This window comes from Leucoraja erinacea, chromosome 27 (assembly GCF_028641065.1).
Source record: "Leucoraja erinacea ecotype New England chromosome 27, Leri_hhj_1, whole genome shotgun sequence".
In the NCBI taxonomy this organism is placed as follows: domain Eukaryota; kingdom Metazoa; phylum Chordata; class Chondrichthyes; order Rajiformes; family Rajidae; genus Leucoraja; species Leucoraja erinaceus.
In genome coordinates this window covers 17990181-18005122 of record NC_073403.1, presented here as the reverse complement: position 1 = coordinate 18005122, position 14942 = coordinate 17990181, and the positions used below count along the sequence as shown (strand labels likewise).

General features: G+C 41.7%; 1 protein-coding gene across 1 annotated transcript in view; it reads right to left on the bottom strand.

Moving 5' to 3' along the window:
- The window catches only part of znf281b (zinc finger protein 281b), a 32465-nt gene extending 19093 nt beyond the window's left edge, over positions 1–13372 (bottom strand). The window contains exons 1-2 of the mRNA XM_055657214.1: positions 13217–13372; positions 4482–4879 (exon numbers count right to left, since the gene is read on the bottom strand). Coding sequence (XP_055513189.1) covers positions 4482–4835 — 354 coding nt within the window. The 5' untranslated portion in view covers positions 4836–4879; positions 13217–13372. The remainder of the gene's footprint in view (positions 1–4481; positions 4880–13216) is intronic.
- Between the last annotated feature and the right edge of the window lie 1570 nt (positions 13373–14942).

Sequence of the window (14942 nt, the reverse complement as noted above, 5' to 3'; positions counted from 1 at the left end):
TGGTCCCTAAATATACTGAAAGGCATTATGAGACTGAAAATATTCAGCAAGTCTTTCAGTGGGTTGAAGCACCCTTTGATATTACTACCTCCACTACTAAAATGCACTAAATTACCAAATTAGAAATAGCATAGCCATTGAAAATTTAGAGCATTTATTTATTAAAGTCAGATTATAGCAGGAGATTTGGAATCCTAGTCTTGTGAATAGTTTTTCACTAATAATCTTAATATATATATATATGTCAGGAGTTACTGCATTTGGTGTTCAATGTATTTTTATTGAAATTAGAATTTCCCTTTTGGACAAATTGTTTCCTAGCCAAGAACTATTCATTTGGAACATGATCGAGAGAATGGCATAAACCAAAGTATATTATTTCCACTTTCTACTGACAAAACTAAACTTGCTGGGGGTCCAACTCCTGGCTGTTTTTCAGTGACCACTGTTGAGCTGCTGGTAAACTGGGACAGATGGATTGGCACAACAGCCTGCCAGTGATACTTTAACACACTGCTCTGACATACCATGTTGTATTTGAATATATGGGGATCAAGAGCAGGACAGGAAGAAAAACTGGGGAAAATCACAACAAATGTAAAAAAAAAAAATCACAAACAAAAATGTTCAGGTGGTCCGAGTGCAAAGAGAACCAAAGATATCATTGATCCATCATCAAAAATGAAGGATGTTTCTAGTTCTGGTGGGACAATATTTGGAGGGCACGTACAAGATTAAAGATTAAACTGATCATCAGTTCACATAAATCTATAAACTGAAACAGCGCCATGAACTAAGCAGAACAAAATTGATCCAATGTCAAGCAAACTTTATCGAATCATGTACCTTAAATCCATGTTGCGGTGAATAAACTGGTTATTGCACTGCTTCAAGTTAAACATTTCGCGAGTGATTTACGTAAAGGGCATGTGGTTTACAAATGCAAGTTCTTTCTTATTCTGTACAGAAACGTACAATTATGCAAAAGGCATCATGAGATTATAACCAACCCCATCTTCCTTACTCCCAACATTCAACATTTCCATTTTAAATTTACATATGGAAAAGCTGTTATTGGGAATAGACTAGAATCGAATAAGGTCAACTTTCAAACATTATGCCTTCAACTGAACTGACTCCAGGTCTGGATAAAATAGCTTATCAGCCAAATAGAAGAAGTGAGTCCAAGTGATGTAATGCTCACTAACTACTGTTTGGCCAAAATAGCTATTTCATATATTTAAACTGAATGCAGGGAAGCAGAAGAAATGGAAAAAAAACACAGTAAATGTAATATAGTTATGTAATGAGTTATGCGAATCTGGAATACATTTCCTAAAAGATGATGAAACAAGATTGAATGACAATTTTTAAAAGCATATTTGTTGCTTACTTAAAAAGGGAACATTTGTGTGGGCACAGGAAGAGATCAAGTAGGACGAGTTATAGTGCCCTCCATAACATTTGTGCCAAAGACCCATCATTTATTTATTTGTCTCTGTACTCCTCAATTTGATATTCGAAAACAAATCACATGGTTAAAGTGCACATTGTCAGATTTTAATAAAGGCCATTTTTATACATTTTAGTTTCACCATGTAGAAATTACAGTAGTGTTTATACATAGACCCCCTATTTCAGGGCACTATGTTTGGTTTAAAAAACATGCTCAATTGGGTTCAGATCGGGTGATTGACTTGGCCACTTAAGATTTGACCATTTTTTAGCTTTGAAAAACTCCTTTGTTGCTTTGGCAGTATGTTTGGGTTCATTGTCTTGCTGTAGAATGAACCACCGGCCAATGAACTTGAGCAGACAGGATGTGTCGACACACTTCAGAATTCATTATGCTACTACCATCAACAGTTGTATCATCAATGAAGATAAGTGAGCCAGTAACTTCAGCAGCCATACATGCCCAGGCCATAACACCCCCACTACCGTGTTTCACAGATGAGGTATGCTTTGGATCTTGGGCAGTTCCTTCTCTCCTCCATACTTTGCTCTTTCCATCACTCTGATATGTTAATCTTCGTCTCATCTGTCCACAAGACCTTTTTTTCCAGAACTGTGGTTGCTCTTTTAAGTACTTCTTGGCAAACTGTAACCTGTCCATCCTATTTTTGGCGCTAACCAGTGGTTTGCAGTGTAGCCTCTTTATTTCTGTTCATGAAGTCTTCTGCAGAAATGGTCATTGACAAATCCACACCTGAAGAGTGTTTCTGATCTGTTGGACATGTGTTTGGTGATTTTTCTTTATTATAGAGAATTCTTCTGCCATCAGCTGTGGAGGTCTTCTTTAGCCTGCCAGTCCCTTTGCGATTATAAGCTCACCAGTGCTCTTTTTCTTCTTAATGATGTTCCAAACAGTTGATTTTGGTAAGCCTAAGGTGTGGCTGATGTCCCTATCAGTCTCATAATGGGTTCTTTGACTTTCATTGGCACAACTTTGGTCCTCATGTTGATAAACAGCAATAAAATTTAGCAAAGGTGATGGAAAGACTGGAGGAAAGACTCTTATACCTGCATTAAGGAGGCATTTAAACACACCTGAGCAATTACAAACACCTGTGAAGCCACGTGTCCCAAACACTATGGTGCCCTGAAATGGGGGGGGGTCTATGTATAAACACTGCTGTAATTTCTACATGGTGAAACCTAAATGTATAAAAATGGCCTTTATTAAAATCTGCCAACATGCACTTTAACCACATGTGATTTTTTTCTATTACAAATCTCAAATTGTGGAGTACAGAGGCAAATAAATAAATGATGGGTCTTTGTCCCAAACATTATGGAGGGCACTGTAGATGGACATTTTCAAGAGTAGGCTTGACTGGCTTCTTTCTTGTGGGAGTCAAAATGGCACAGCTAGTAGACATAACATGCTGGAGTAACTCAGCGGGTTCATGGAGTCTGAAGAAGGCTCTCGACCCAAAACATCACCCATTCATCCTCTCCAGAAATGCTACCTGTCCTGCTAAGTTACTCTGGCATTTTGTGTCTATCTTCAGTGTAAACCAGCATCTGCAGTTCCTTCCACCACAGCCAGTAGAGTCGCTGCCTGACCTCAGGTGCCACTTTCGTGGAGTTTGCACATTCTCCATGACCTTGTAGGCTTCCTCAAGGTCCTCTTGTTTCTTCCCACATATCAAAGATGTGCAGGTGGTAGGTTAATCAGACACTGTAAAATTGCCCCAGATCCTGTGTAGATGAATGACAGAATACCTTGGGCAGCTGATAAGAATGTGGGGGGGGAAAAAAATGGCATTTATTTAGGAGTGTAAATAGGTGGTTGGCATGGGCTTGATGCAGTACCTCTAGGACTCTGCCATGTTATATGATTCTGTAAAACCCACCACGTGAGAAAGCTTACTGAATGTTTGATATGCTGATGTAGTCCATCCATAGCGATATTTGGTCAGGCTGTACCAAATGTCCAGTGTCAAGGTGCAATGAACCTTTAGAAATGCTTTAGAGAATGCAAGAGCAGCAGACCACATATTGCACTGTCTTCACAACATGTGATTTTGCTTATGCTATAGTCCAAAAGAATGCTTTATTCAACTGTGTGTTTCCCTGAAATGTAGATGCCTAACATATCACCCATCACTAATTGTTTAGCACATTTGTCTACTACTATGGAACAAAGGAATGCAGTCTCACATTAGATTACCTTCAGGAGTAGACAATAAATGGTATACTTCCCTCATCTCAAAAACAATTACATAAAAAACATTGACTGGGGAGATGTAGATCATGACTCTCTGTGCATTCAATGGGTGCAGGTCCTCTTTCCTTACTGACATTAATACATAACTTGTTACTTTTTAGTCCAGTCTCATAACCAGTATGCTACATACCAAATACACAGAAAACATGGAATTGGCAAAAGTAATCTATTTCACACAACGACATATCCCATCTGCTCGATGGATACATTCCACAAAATGTCAACGTTGATCCAGCCTAGTAGGATTATCCTTCAGAGATCGGGGCTGGAGTAAGTTATTGAGCCAAAGTATCTACCACTATTTAACCAGTGCATTTTTGATGGTGTCTTAGGATGTCAATTGGAAAATGTTTTACCTCTTACCACAAAATTGAATGAATGAGTAAAGGGACATCTATCATATAGTGTACCACTCAATGACAGGTATGATTCCAACTTGTGCAAGTTAGATAATCCACTAATATACACTACTGTTAATGTGGATGGGAGCAAGAGTGATCACCACATGGAATATTATCACGATGGGAGGCACTGACTTCAATTTATACGGGGCTAAAAACAAGAATGCAAATTTAAATGGTCTGCTCAAGATATTAAATTACAGCCTAAAAACAGTTAGTCTCACTGAATGGCCAGGTAAATGACTGAATTGTATTCTTGCCACGTTGAAGAAGTAACTGATTTAACCCCATAAAAACATTCAATTATCAAGCAATGTAATGCTCTGAATGGAAAACGTTATACTTACTAGACCAGTATGATTTAGATTGTGGGTCAAGATGCTCTGTCCCCTGTTCATCTCCTCTTCCTCGAGAAGTTTATTCTTAAAAAATAAAAATCCATCGTGCGCAGAGAACTTTTTCTCTTTAACATCTGAGATGGGCTGCCCATATTCTGACGGATATTTTTCTACTGGAGCGTCAGGATCTTTTTTGAGGATCAAATCCTGAGGTACAGATGGTGTGACAGAATGGGCAGCGAGGCTGGAAAAGTTTGTGATTGGTGGGAGGTGACTGAACATGATCATGCCAGAAGAAAAGTTTGGTTCCATCCCACCGTTCCTGAGGAATTCGTTACCTAATTTGTCGTGAACAATGCTCATGATGTCGGTCTGAAGTTATTCAAAGCCAGATCGACTGCAGTCTCCTAAAGTAAGAGGATAAAAATATTAGACAATTGAAGCAGAAAAAATTACAATCTTTCATGTCCTGTTACAGAAAGGGTTACATACAATTTTTAAGTGCACTTTGATATCCGAAGCAATCACTCTTTGTAATTTATGTTGTGTTGCTTACTGATATCCCACTACAATGCCACAAGATGTCTACGTTGAAGAAGACAAGAGGAGCTTGGAACCTTTTATCCATAGAACCAAGTTACAATGACAATCATCTGAGGTGCAGAGGTACAGTTGTGGGAACAAGTTCCTTTCATAGGCCACTCAAAACTTTGCCCTTGAAGCCTACGACATCATAATCGTTCAGTTGCACAGTTACCTAGTAACAGATTCTTATTCATTGTTTTAATGAAGTACAAGAAAGTTTGTAGGACTCAACTTACATACTTAGTGTTTGGAACTGAACTTTCACTTGGTAAAATGATTTGCCAAATAATGGGAAGCAATGCATTTCATCAAAAAACAGTGTCTGTTGGACAAAGTAGGAATTACTTCAAATCAATTGATGGTCACCTAATTTCAATGTGTAGAAAATCAGCTTTTCCCATTCATATTCAGTACCTGCCATTCTGCCACTGGCATCTCCCAAGTTAGTTTTCTCTCATAACCAGAGGTATGTTTAAAAGTTTAACATATTTTAATTATGGCTCACAAAAAGTAAAACAATAGATGTCAAACTTCTTACAAGGAAAAAAACAACAAACAGGAGAAAAATAGATTTCAAAATTAATTCAGGATTTGCATTATAGACAGCATCCTACAAAATAATACCAAAGCCACAAATACCTATTGAATACAAAATAACAAAAATATAGTCAAAATTGGCTTGGTTTCTTTTTTTTAAATTATTCCATATACATCATTCAACTTTCCTCAATATACTGCATCGACTAGCAATGTTACAAAATTTTGAGATTTAAAAAATCAAGTCTGCAATTTATCCCATCAGATAAAGCATAACAATAAGTTTAATTTGACACCAAATTCACTTTCATATCTCAAGTATTAAAAAAGTTATGACAATTTTCATACTCGGAAATTAGCATGTTGTTCCCTATTGATTTTCAATGGACATTACAAAAAAGCTGTGATCTTGGATAATCAAAAGCCCATTTCTTAAGGAAAGATTAACATTTTTAAATAGCCTAAGTGTCCAAAGATTATTCACAAATAATTCACAATATAACATGATTTTTATATCTAATTTACATTAATTTATAGGCCAAATGGAAGGAATTTAGTGTTCAATTGCTGTAAATAAATGCCCATTTAAATCGGCTTTCTAGTGGGTTCATGTGGAACGCGCTGGTTTAGAACGTTGACATAGCGCTGGATTAGTGCCCTCAAATGCCGAGAAAAATACTGCGGGATATAAAAAGCCCAAAATGAGCTACTCGCTATAGATAACTTGATATATAGGGTTATATATATGCCCCATTTAATGTAAAAATAAGGTACATACCTTTAATTGTTTGCTCTATAAAATCCTGGGGCTGCGAGAGGTCGCCGAATGAAACAGTAATTTTAAAACTATTAGAACTATATTATCGAGGCCTATAAAACTAATAATACCTTTTGCGACCGGGTCTTGCAGCGATTTTTCGTTAATGATTTACTAGGCTGAACATGTGCGATTAGTACAGCCTAGTAAAAATCGCGTTTTAAACCCGCCCCCTCCAAACAGCGCCAAAATCGCGGCCATGGCTGAGGGCAGATTCCCAATGACGATTCAGGTAGGTTTTGTAACATACCTACATCGACTTTTGCTGAAAGGTACAATGTAAGCAGTTATAAACATCAGCGAGGACACAAGGAACAGCAGATGCTAGTTCACAACCAAAAAAGACAAAAAGTGCTGCAGCGGGTCATGCAGCATCTCTGCAGAACATGGGTAGGTGACGTTTCGAGTCAGGACCCTTCTTTAGACATCTGTGTACTTGATTAATATAAATCAACAATTAGAAAATAAGTCAGCCTAAAGAGTGAGTTGATGGAAGTTCTGATGGATTTCTCTTTCTACCACTCAACATCTTTTAATAAATTCCTATTTTTTTTACATTAAGTACAGAAGCTGGTTTGATAACATAAATACAGTATATCACTGCAATGCAAAATTAATCTTTAATATATTAATTGAATGAATTTTCAGCATTCTTAATTGAGTGCTCAGTATGTAGGAGCCTAAAATAGCAATAATGGCCTTCATACATGTAGGAAATTTTGTTCACAAAAAAGAAATCAAAAGATGTAATATGAGCTACTCTACTGAAGAATGGGTTGAAGTAAGAGGACATTGATGGGACAGGATAAAAAAAATAATACCCTTTAAAATAGGGCTAGATATTTACGAGCCATGACATTTCTTACTTCAGTGACTATTCCTTAAAAGAGCTCTATACGAAGTAAGACTGAACTTTAAATATCACAAACTCCAAACAGAATACACTGCTTTTTTTGCCACCATGAAATTATAAAGGCATACAATGATATTTTAAATTGAACGCTGTGCTCAAGTTCATACGTTCTACAACACAGCTTTTCCGTCTCCACAACTGCTCAACAGTAACCACCTCAATATTTATTTGATGGCATTACTCGAGCTGCTGCAGTCAACAATCTTCCATCCTCAGCAAGAAATTGTTCAGCTCACCTGACGTGAATGTTGGTCGTTGGTCAATCTCCAACATGTGGCCCACTGTTAGATTGACACCAAACCAAACCATTCACACCAAGATAGAGTATTTGATAATGTTTCACAATGAAAATTCCAGGATTTGGCCACAGTTTTGCTGGAACTTTTATTATAATAAAGACCTGCAATTCATGTCCTCTTTTCCCAGAGCTCATTATAGTCACTAAACCTTTGCAAAATTAAAAAGACTCAAAAGTGCTGAACTCAGTGGGTCAGGCAACTTCTCTGGAGAACATGTTTATGAGACGTTTTAGGTCAGGACCCTTCTTCAGACCTGGATAAGGGCACAGACCTGAAACATCACCAATCTCTGTTCCCCAGAGATGCTGCCTGACCTAGATCCAGCACTTTATGTCTTATTTTCTTGCAAATCAGCATCTGCAGTTCCTTGTGCCCACATTTGAAATATTGTCTGCAAAATTTTAAAAAAAACTGTTGCTGCAAAGCAACATGAAACTTGAATGGTAGGACTTAGAAACAGATAAACACCCTCACCACTTGTAAATTAAAATACCCAAAGTTTGTGGTAAAGTAAACAGTCCTCAAACTGTTAAGTACCAAATCATACAGGCAAATGAATGCATGAAGTTGTATCAAAACATCCTTTGTTCTAAAGGATGTTTAAGAAGGAACTGCAGATGCTGGAAAATCGAAGGTAGGCAAAATTGCTGGAGAAACTCAGCGAGTGAGGCCGCATCTATGGAGCAAAGGAAATAGGCAAAGTTTCGGGTCGAGACCCTTCTTCAGACCCTGAAGAAGGATCTCGACCCGAAACGTTGCCTATTTCCTTTGCTCCATAGATGCTGCCTCGCCCGCTGAGTTTCTCCAGCATATTGTCTGCCTTTGTTCTAAAGGATTTTGCCAAGAAATTTGACACTCAAACAGACAAAAAGACATGATGCACTGTCTATTTAAATGATTGAATTCCACCACACTATAGAGACAGGTGGGTCTTTTCAATTCAAGAACAAAATCTAACTAAAATATACAGGTGCACAACCTTTTATCCGAAAGCCTTGGGACCAGACACTTGTCGGATTTCGGACATTTTCGGATTTCAGAATGGAAGATTTTTAGCGTAGATTAGGTAGGTAGCGCGGGCGGCTTGAAAAGTCTGGAGCTGCTGCCTCCTCCCGGGTGACCGGGAGACTCATTGCATAAATGTTAGTCAGTTAGTTTGGAGGGATTTTATGTGGTGGTGGTGGAGTCGGGGTGAAGGGGGAAACTTTAATTCTTAGTCCCCTACCTGGTCGGCGACTCCCAACCTCGCGGAGCTGGGGGCTCCGTCCGGCCGCGGGCGGCGCCGGTTGGAGCTCCGACCCCGGCAACTCTACCCCTGGCTGCGAGGCGCTCCAAATCCAGCGCCGCCCGCGGTCGGACGTCCCAGCTCCGGGAATGTCGGGAGTCGGCAGCGTCGCAGCGCTGGGATACCAGCGGGGAGCAGGCAATGCCTTACCGGGTCGCCGTGCGGCAAGCTCCGGAACGCTGTGGCCGCCGACACACATCGCGGAGCGTCGCTGGATTTGGAGACGCGGAGACCACTGGCCGCGGGCGGCGCCGGTTGGAGCTCCGACCCCGGCAACTCTACCCCTGGCTGCGCGGCTCCAAATCCAGCGACGCTCCGCAATGTTGTGTGTCGGCGGCCACAGCGCTCCGGAGCTTGCCGCACGGCGACCCGGTAAGGCATTGCCCGCTCCCCGCTGGTTTCCCAGCGCTGCGACGCTGCCGACATTTGCGGAGCTGGGGCGTCCGGCCGCGGGCCGCGCTGGATTTGGAGCGCCTCGCAGCCAGGGGTAGAGTTGCCGGGGTCGGAGCTACAACTGGCGCCGCCCGCAACCCCAACGGCCACAGCGCTGCGGAGCTTACTGCACGGCGACCCGGTAAGGCATTGACCGCTCCCCGCCGCTCCGACCAGGTAGGGGACTAAGAATTAAAGTTTACCCCTTCACCCCCCTTCACATAAAAGCCCTCCAAACTAACTGACTAACATTTAAGCAATGATTTACAGATGTTTAAGCGTCTCCCGGTCTCCAGGGAGGAGGCAGCCGCTACAGTAGTACAGACCTGGGTTGACCGTGGGTCGTTTTGGGTCAAGTTTGGCGCCAAACGCGAGCTTTGGTGCGCAGACGACATCTGGAAAAAATGGCCGGTTTTCGGAGCTTTTCGGTTTCTGGAACACCGGATAAAAGGTTGTGCACCTGTAGTTGATTGCAAATCACATCACTGCAAAACCACTCTGGCACTGAAAACTTCAACAAGTTCAGACCCTCATTATTACCAATTTTAAGTACTGCAGACTTAAAATATACATTTACAGAATTTTGAATTTTGTTTTCCTCTTTTTCATATTTTGCCTTCTTGCCATGTTTGGCTTTAAATTAAATACTCTAAAGTGCACTTGCTGATTAAGACTCTACATGCCTCAATAAGATCATTCAATTGAATTGCTTAAGGGTATAAACAGTTGCTTTCCCTATCAAATGGACCCCAGATTTCCGGTAGAGGATACCGCAGAGTTTTGGATTTCTATATCATTGCATGCTCCACTGCAAAAGTCCATTGGATGTGTAATTAATGATTTGTGCATTTTGTTTGTCACTGATCACAAAGTGTAGCCTGCTTACTGGTCTATACAGTCAAATGTAATTGTGTTCTATATAAATAGCCTTAACTATCTAGCTGCTGTATGTATATACAGCAGCTAGATATTTAAGGCTATTCTAATACAATAGATATTAAATTTCTAAAGGTCATTAAGTCCCTAAACAACTTCTTAGCAATAAATTACCTACCTATTCCAACAATAATAAAGATTAAGCAAAGATTTATTGTTATTCATGGAATGTTTTGCTCTATTAATACAGAATAGTTGCAAGTTTTGTTTTTTTCTCTCCCATTATTACATTTAAAATTTGTAGGAAGGAACTGCAGATGCTGATTTACACTGAAGACAGACATAAAGTGCTGGTGAAACTCAGACAGTTCGGGTTGAGACCCTTCTTCAGACTGAAGAAGGGTCTCAACCCGAACTGTCACCCATTCCGTCTCTCCAGAGATGCTGCCTGTCCTGCTGAGTTACTCCAGCATTTTGTGTCCATTACATTTAAAATGGTCAACTTTTCATGTTCTTTTATAATTTAGTCTATTCGAGTTGTACCATACTTGCCTTGACAAACAGAATTTGCTGGACTAGATCAGTTCTCCTGAATACTAAAAGAACTAAGGGAAGAAATAAATAGTTACAGGGAAGGCACATTTCCTTCTGTAACAGAAGTCCTCCCTTGGATTTGCACACTTTCAAAACACTGTTCAGTGAAAGTATCCACTCACATTTTGTACATAACATCATTGTCAATGATTAGATATTTAAACTAGAGAAGAATGTGGAGATGAAAGAGTGCTTTCAGTACAAAACACTTCTTCCTTTGAAGTTCTCCTCGTCTTCAAAGTTGTCGAGTGACTTCAATTTCAGTAAGCTCCCCACATCGGCATCCTGTTAAGTGACAGTTGATACTCCAACTGATGGCCAAAACGCCAGGCTGGAATCGTGCAGAATCAGGAAATTATTTTACGTTGAGAACACGAGTATTCCCATTTTTGCCTATGTTTTCCAGAATCGTGCATTTCCTAGATTTACGTTTACATTATCACAATGGAATAACACTAAACAGATCCGGCCAATGTACAAGTGTCTTTTTGCTGTACAAATGATTACGAATGAATTTGAAGCACGACATTATATTAATAAAATAACATTTGGTATTTTATACAATGTAGCATTTTGTTCTAAACCCCGCTCAATTGGCAATAAACATTTCAGAGAGATGCAACCACAATACTACAATATTGCAATTTACAAAGTCAGATTTCAGATTCTTCCAATTCAGAACTGAACTTGCTAACCTTGCATTAATTTTGGATCTCAAGGAGTAATATTAAGGAACTGAAGTTGGTAAGAAGAGGGTTTATCAATAGGAGAGAAGGCTTTTTGAACCATAAAATACATACGCTGCTCTCAAGGAAAATAATCTCCAGAGTGTATCACAATGGTTTCCTTGCCAACGGATACTCCAAAGCAAGATCTTGTGAAGTCATTTAAACTGAATGATCAACAGGGAGCATTCCAGCACCCTGGAAAAACTACATAGAACACAGTTGGCTCAACTATGTCGGATCCGAATTAAATAATTCCATATTTTAAACAAAGCCGACATTTCATGAGATGTGCAGGAACAATAACGTTTTAATTTCCGTTTGAAGTTTTGTTTAGTTGAGAGATACAGCATGAAAACAGGTCCTACCCAACCATTGATCAACCATTCAAAATATTTATATTATCCCACTTATGCATCCACTCCCGACACACTAGGGTCAATTTAGAGAGGCCAATTAACCCACATGTCTTTGGAGGATGCTAGACAAAATCCATGTAGCCACAGGGAGAACATGCAAACTCCACACAGACTGCATCCGTGATCAAGATTGTGAATTTGTGGAATTCTCTGCTTCAGAAGGCAGTGGAGGCCAATTCACTGGATGTATTCAAAAAGGAGCCAGAGCTCTTGGGGCTAGCAGAATCAAGGGATATGGGGAGAAGGCAGGAACGGGGTACTGATTGTGGATGATCAGCCACAATCACATTGAATGGCTCGAAGGGCTGAATGGCCTACTCCTGCATCTATTTTCTATGAATCTATGTATTTTTGTGTTTGGCACTGTGAAGCAGCAGTTCCATCAGCTGTGCCATTTTGCAATACCGTTTCCTCGGGTTCTGCATGGGCAGAACATTCCAATGCCAATTTTCCTGAGCAGAGCTTTACTTAAAGGAGTAATTTGAACAAAAACAATTTCTCATTGAGAGTGTAGGAATTATAACTGGTTTTAATTTACCATGGAGATTTAATTTAGTTTAGAGATGTATCATGGAAACAGGCTCTTTGGTCCATCAAATCCGCACCAACCATCATTCACATTCACTTTCTCATTCACTCCCTACACATTAGGGGCAACTTTATAGAGGCCAATTAGCCTCCAAACCTGCCTGTCTTTGGGATGTTACACAAAACCCGGGCACCCGGAGCTTTGTTTAAGTTTTTTTTAAACAAAACCAACTTATCCTGCAATGTACAGGAACGATAACTGGTTTAAATTTGCCTCCGAGGTTCAGGGTGACAGGGAAAAATCGCCTATTGATATTAAAAATCCCTAAAATTAAAATTTGCGTTAGTTTTGCAATTATTTTTAAATGTCACACGTGTGAGTTAAAATATCTGTTAATAAAAATGAGCTGAAAATTTTTTTTTTTTTAAATGAAGAGGCAGAGACTTATTTAAAAAAAAATTAAGATGAGACGGGGATTATGGATGAAGCGTGGGTTTGTGTTGAGGGGAGTGTCGGCCGCCGGGCCTGGTTTCCCCGCTCCTGGGCTCGGGGCCTGCGGGCGCCGCCGGCAACAGCAGCGGCGTTTCCCCCGGCCTCAGGCCGGCGCTACGCCGCTTTGTCCGCGGCCCGGGCCCTGGGCGGCTCCCGGCTCGGCGCCTCCCTCCTTCCCGCCCTCTCTCCCCCGGCCTCGGGGCTCCCTCCCTCCCTCCCTCCCGCCGGCCGGTCCGCTCACCTCGCATCGCCACCGCCCGGATCTCAGGCCAGATTCTCCCTCCCGTTTGTCAACATCCTTCAACAGCTCGACTCCTCCATCTTGGATCCGGCTGCACGCCGGGTAGTATGGGCGCTCGGCTCGGACGGGGACAACCGCGGGAGGAGCCGAGTGCTGCCGAGTGTCTTCGGGCGGAGCCGAGCGCTGCAAACCAAAGATCGTAAAAGGCTGCTCTAGTATCTACGGTCTGAAGAAGGGGATGGGCCCGAAACGTTGCCTATTTCCTTCGCTCCATAGATGCTGCTGCACCCGCTGAGTTTCTCCAGCAATTTTGTCTCTTCGATTTTCCAGCATCTGCAGTTCCTTCTTAAACGCTCTAGTATATTTGCTGCAAACTGCTCAAACGCAGCGCTGCCCTGCAAACTAATAATATAATAGAAACATAGAAACATAGAAATTAGGTGCAGGAGTAGGCCATTCGGCCCTTCGAGCCTGCACCGCCATTCAATATGATCATGGCTGATCATCCAACTCAGTATCCCGTACCTGCCTTCTCTCCATACCCCCTGATCCCCTTAGCCACAAGGGCCACAGCTAACTCCCTCTTAAATATAGCCAATGAACTGGCCTCAACTACCCTCTGTGGCAGAGAGTTCCAGAGATTCACCACATAACATATAATAATATTATATGTTATTGTCATTGCACATATGTGCAACGAGATTTGGTATGCAGCTTCCATCCTTAACTCATAACTTAAACAACTAATAAAATTTAGATTCAGATTTACTAGCGTTGCTGCCTGACCTGCTGAGTTACTACAGAATTTTGTGTCTCTTCCCTGCAAAATTTCGTGCCTTGCAGTCATAAAATAGAATAAACATAACAAAACACACAATAAACACAGATTTAACATCCACCACAGTGAGTCCACCAGGTACCTCCTCACTGTGATGGAAGGCAAAAGTCTTAAAGTCCTTGTCTCTCCCCTCCTTGTTCTCTCTCTGCGCTGAGGCGATCCAGGCCTCTGATGTTCTGACCCCGCTGGGTGATGGTAAGCAAGTCCCGCGGCTGAATCCGTGCTCCGCGAACGGGCTGGTTCAAACTCCGCGGCCAGGGGCAGTTGAAGCTGCCGCCCTCCAGTCCAGCGGACGAAGCTGTTGTTATGGGAGCTCCGGAAAAAAAGGTCACCAACCTGTGACCTGCGAGCTCCCGACGATGTCGTCCACTGGGCCTGCGGCCGAGCCTCCGAGGCTCTGAAGTCGGGTCGCCGCCGCCACAACGTCACCACAGTCCCGAAGTCGGGTCACCGCTGCCGCAACGCTATCACAGCCCCGAAGTCGGCCAAGTTGGTAAGTCCTGGCTGGCTCTGCCTCCGGAGCCTCGAGGTCGGTCCCAGTTGGAGGCCGCCAGCTCCGCCATTAGGCCTCAGCGCAGACAGAGACGGAGACGGGGGATACAACAAGAAAATGTTGCATCCCCCTCGATGGAAGAGACCAAAAACATGGTTCTCTCCCGCACATACACAACCTAAATAAACTAAAATGAACTAAAACAGGACAAAAGAAAACCAAAAAAAAAAGAAAAAACAGATGGACTGCAGGCGAGCCGCAGCTGCTAAGGCAGCGCCGCCACTTCCGGATTCATCCTCATCTTCATCCTCATCTTCATCCTCTCTTCCAGGCACCTACCACTTTGCCACATTTTAGATTCTGTACACATTTATTTGTTACAAGACCAAGGGGGA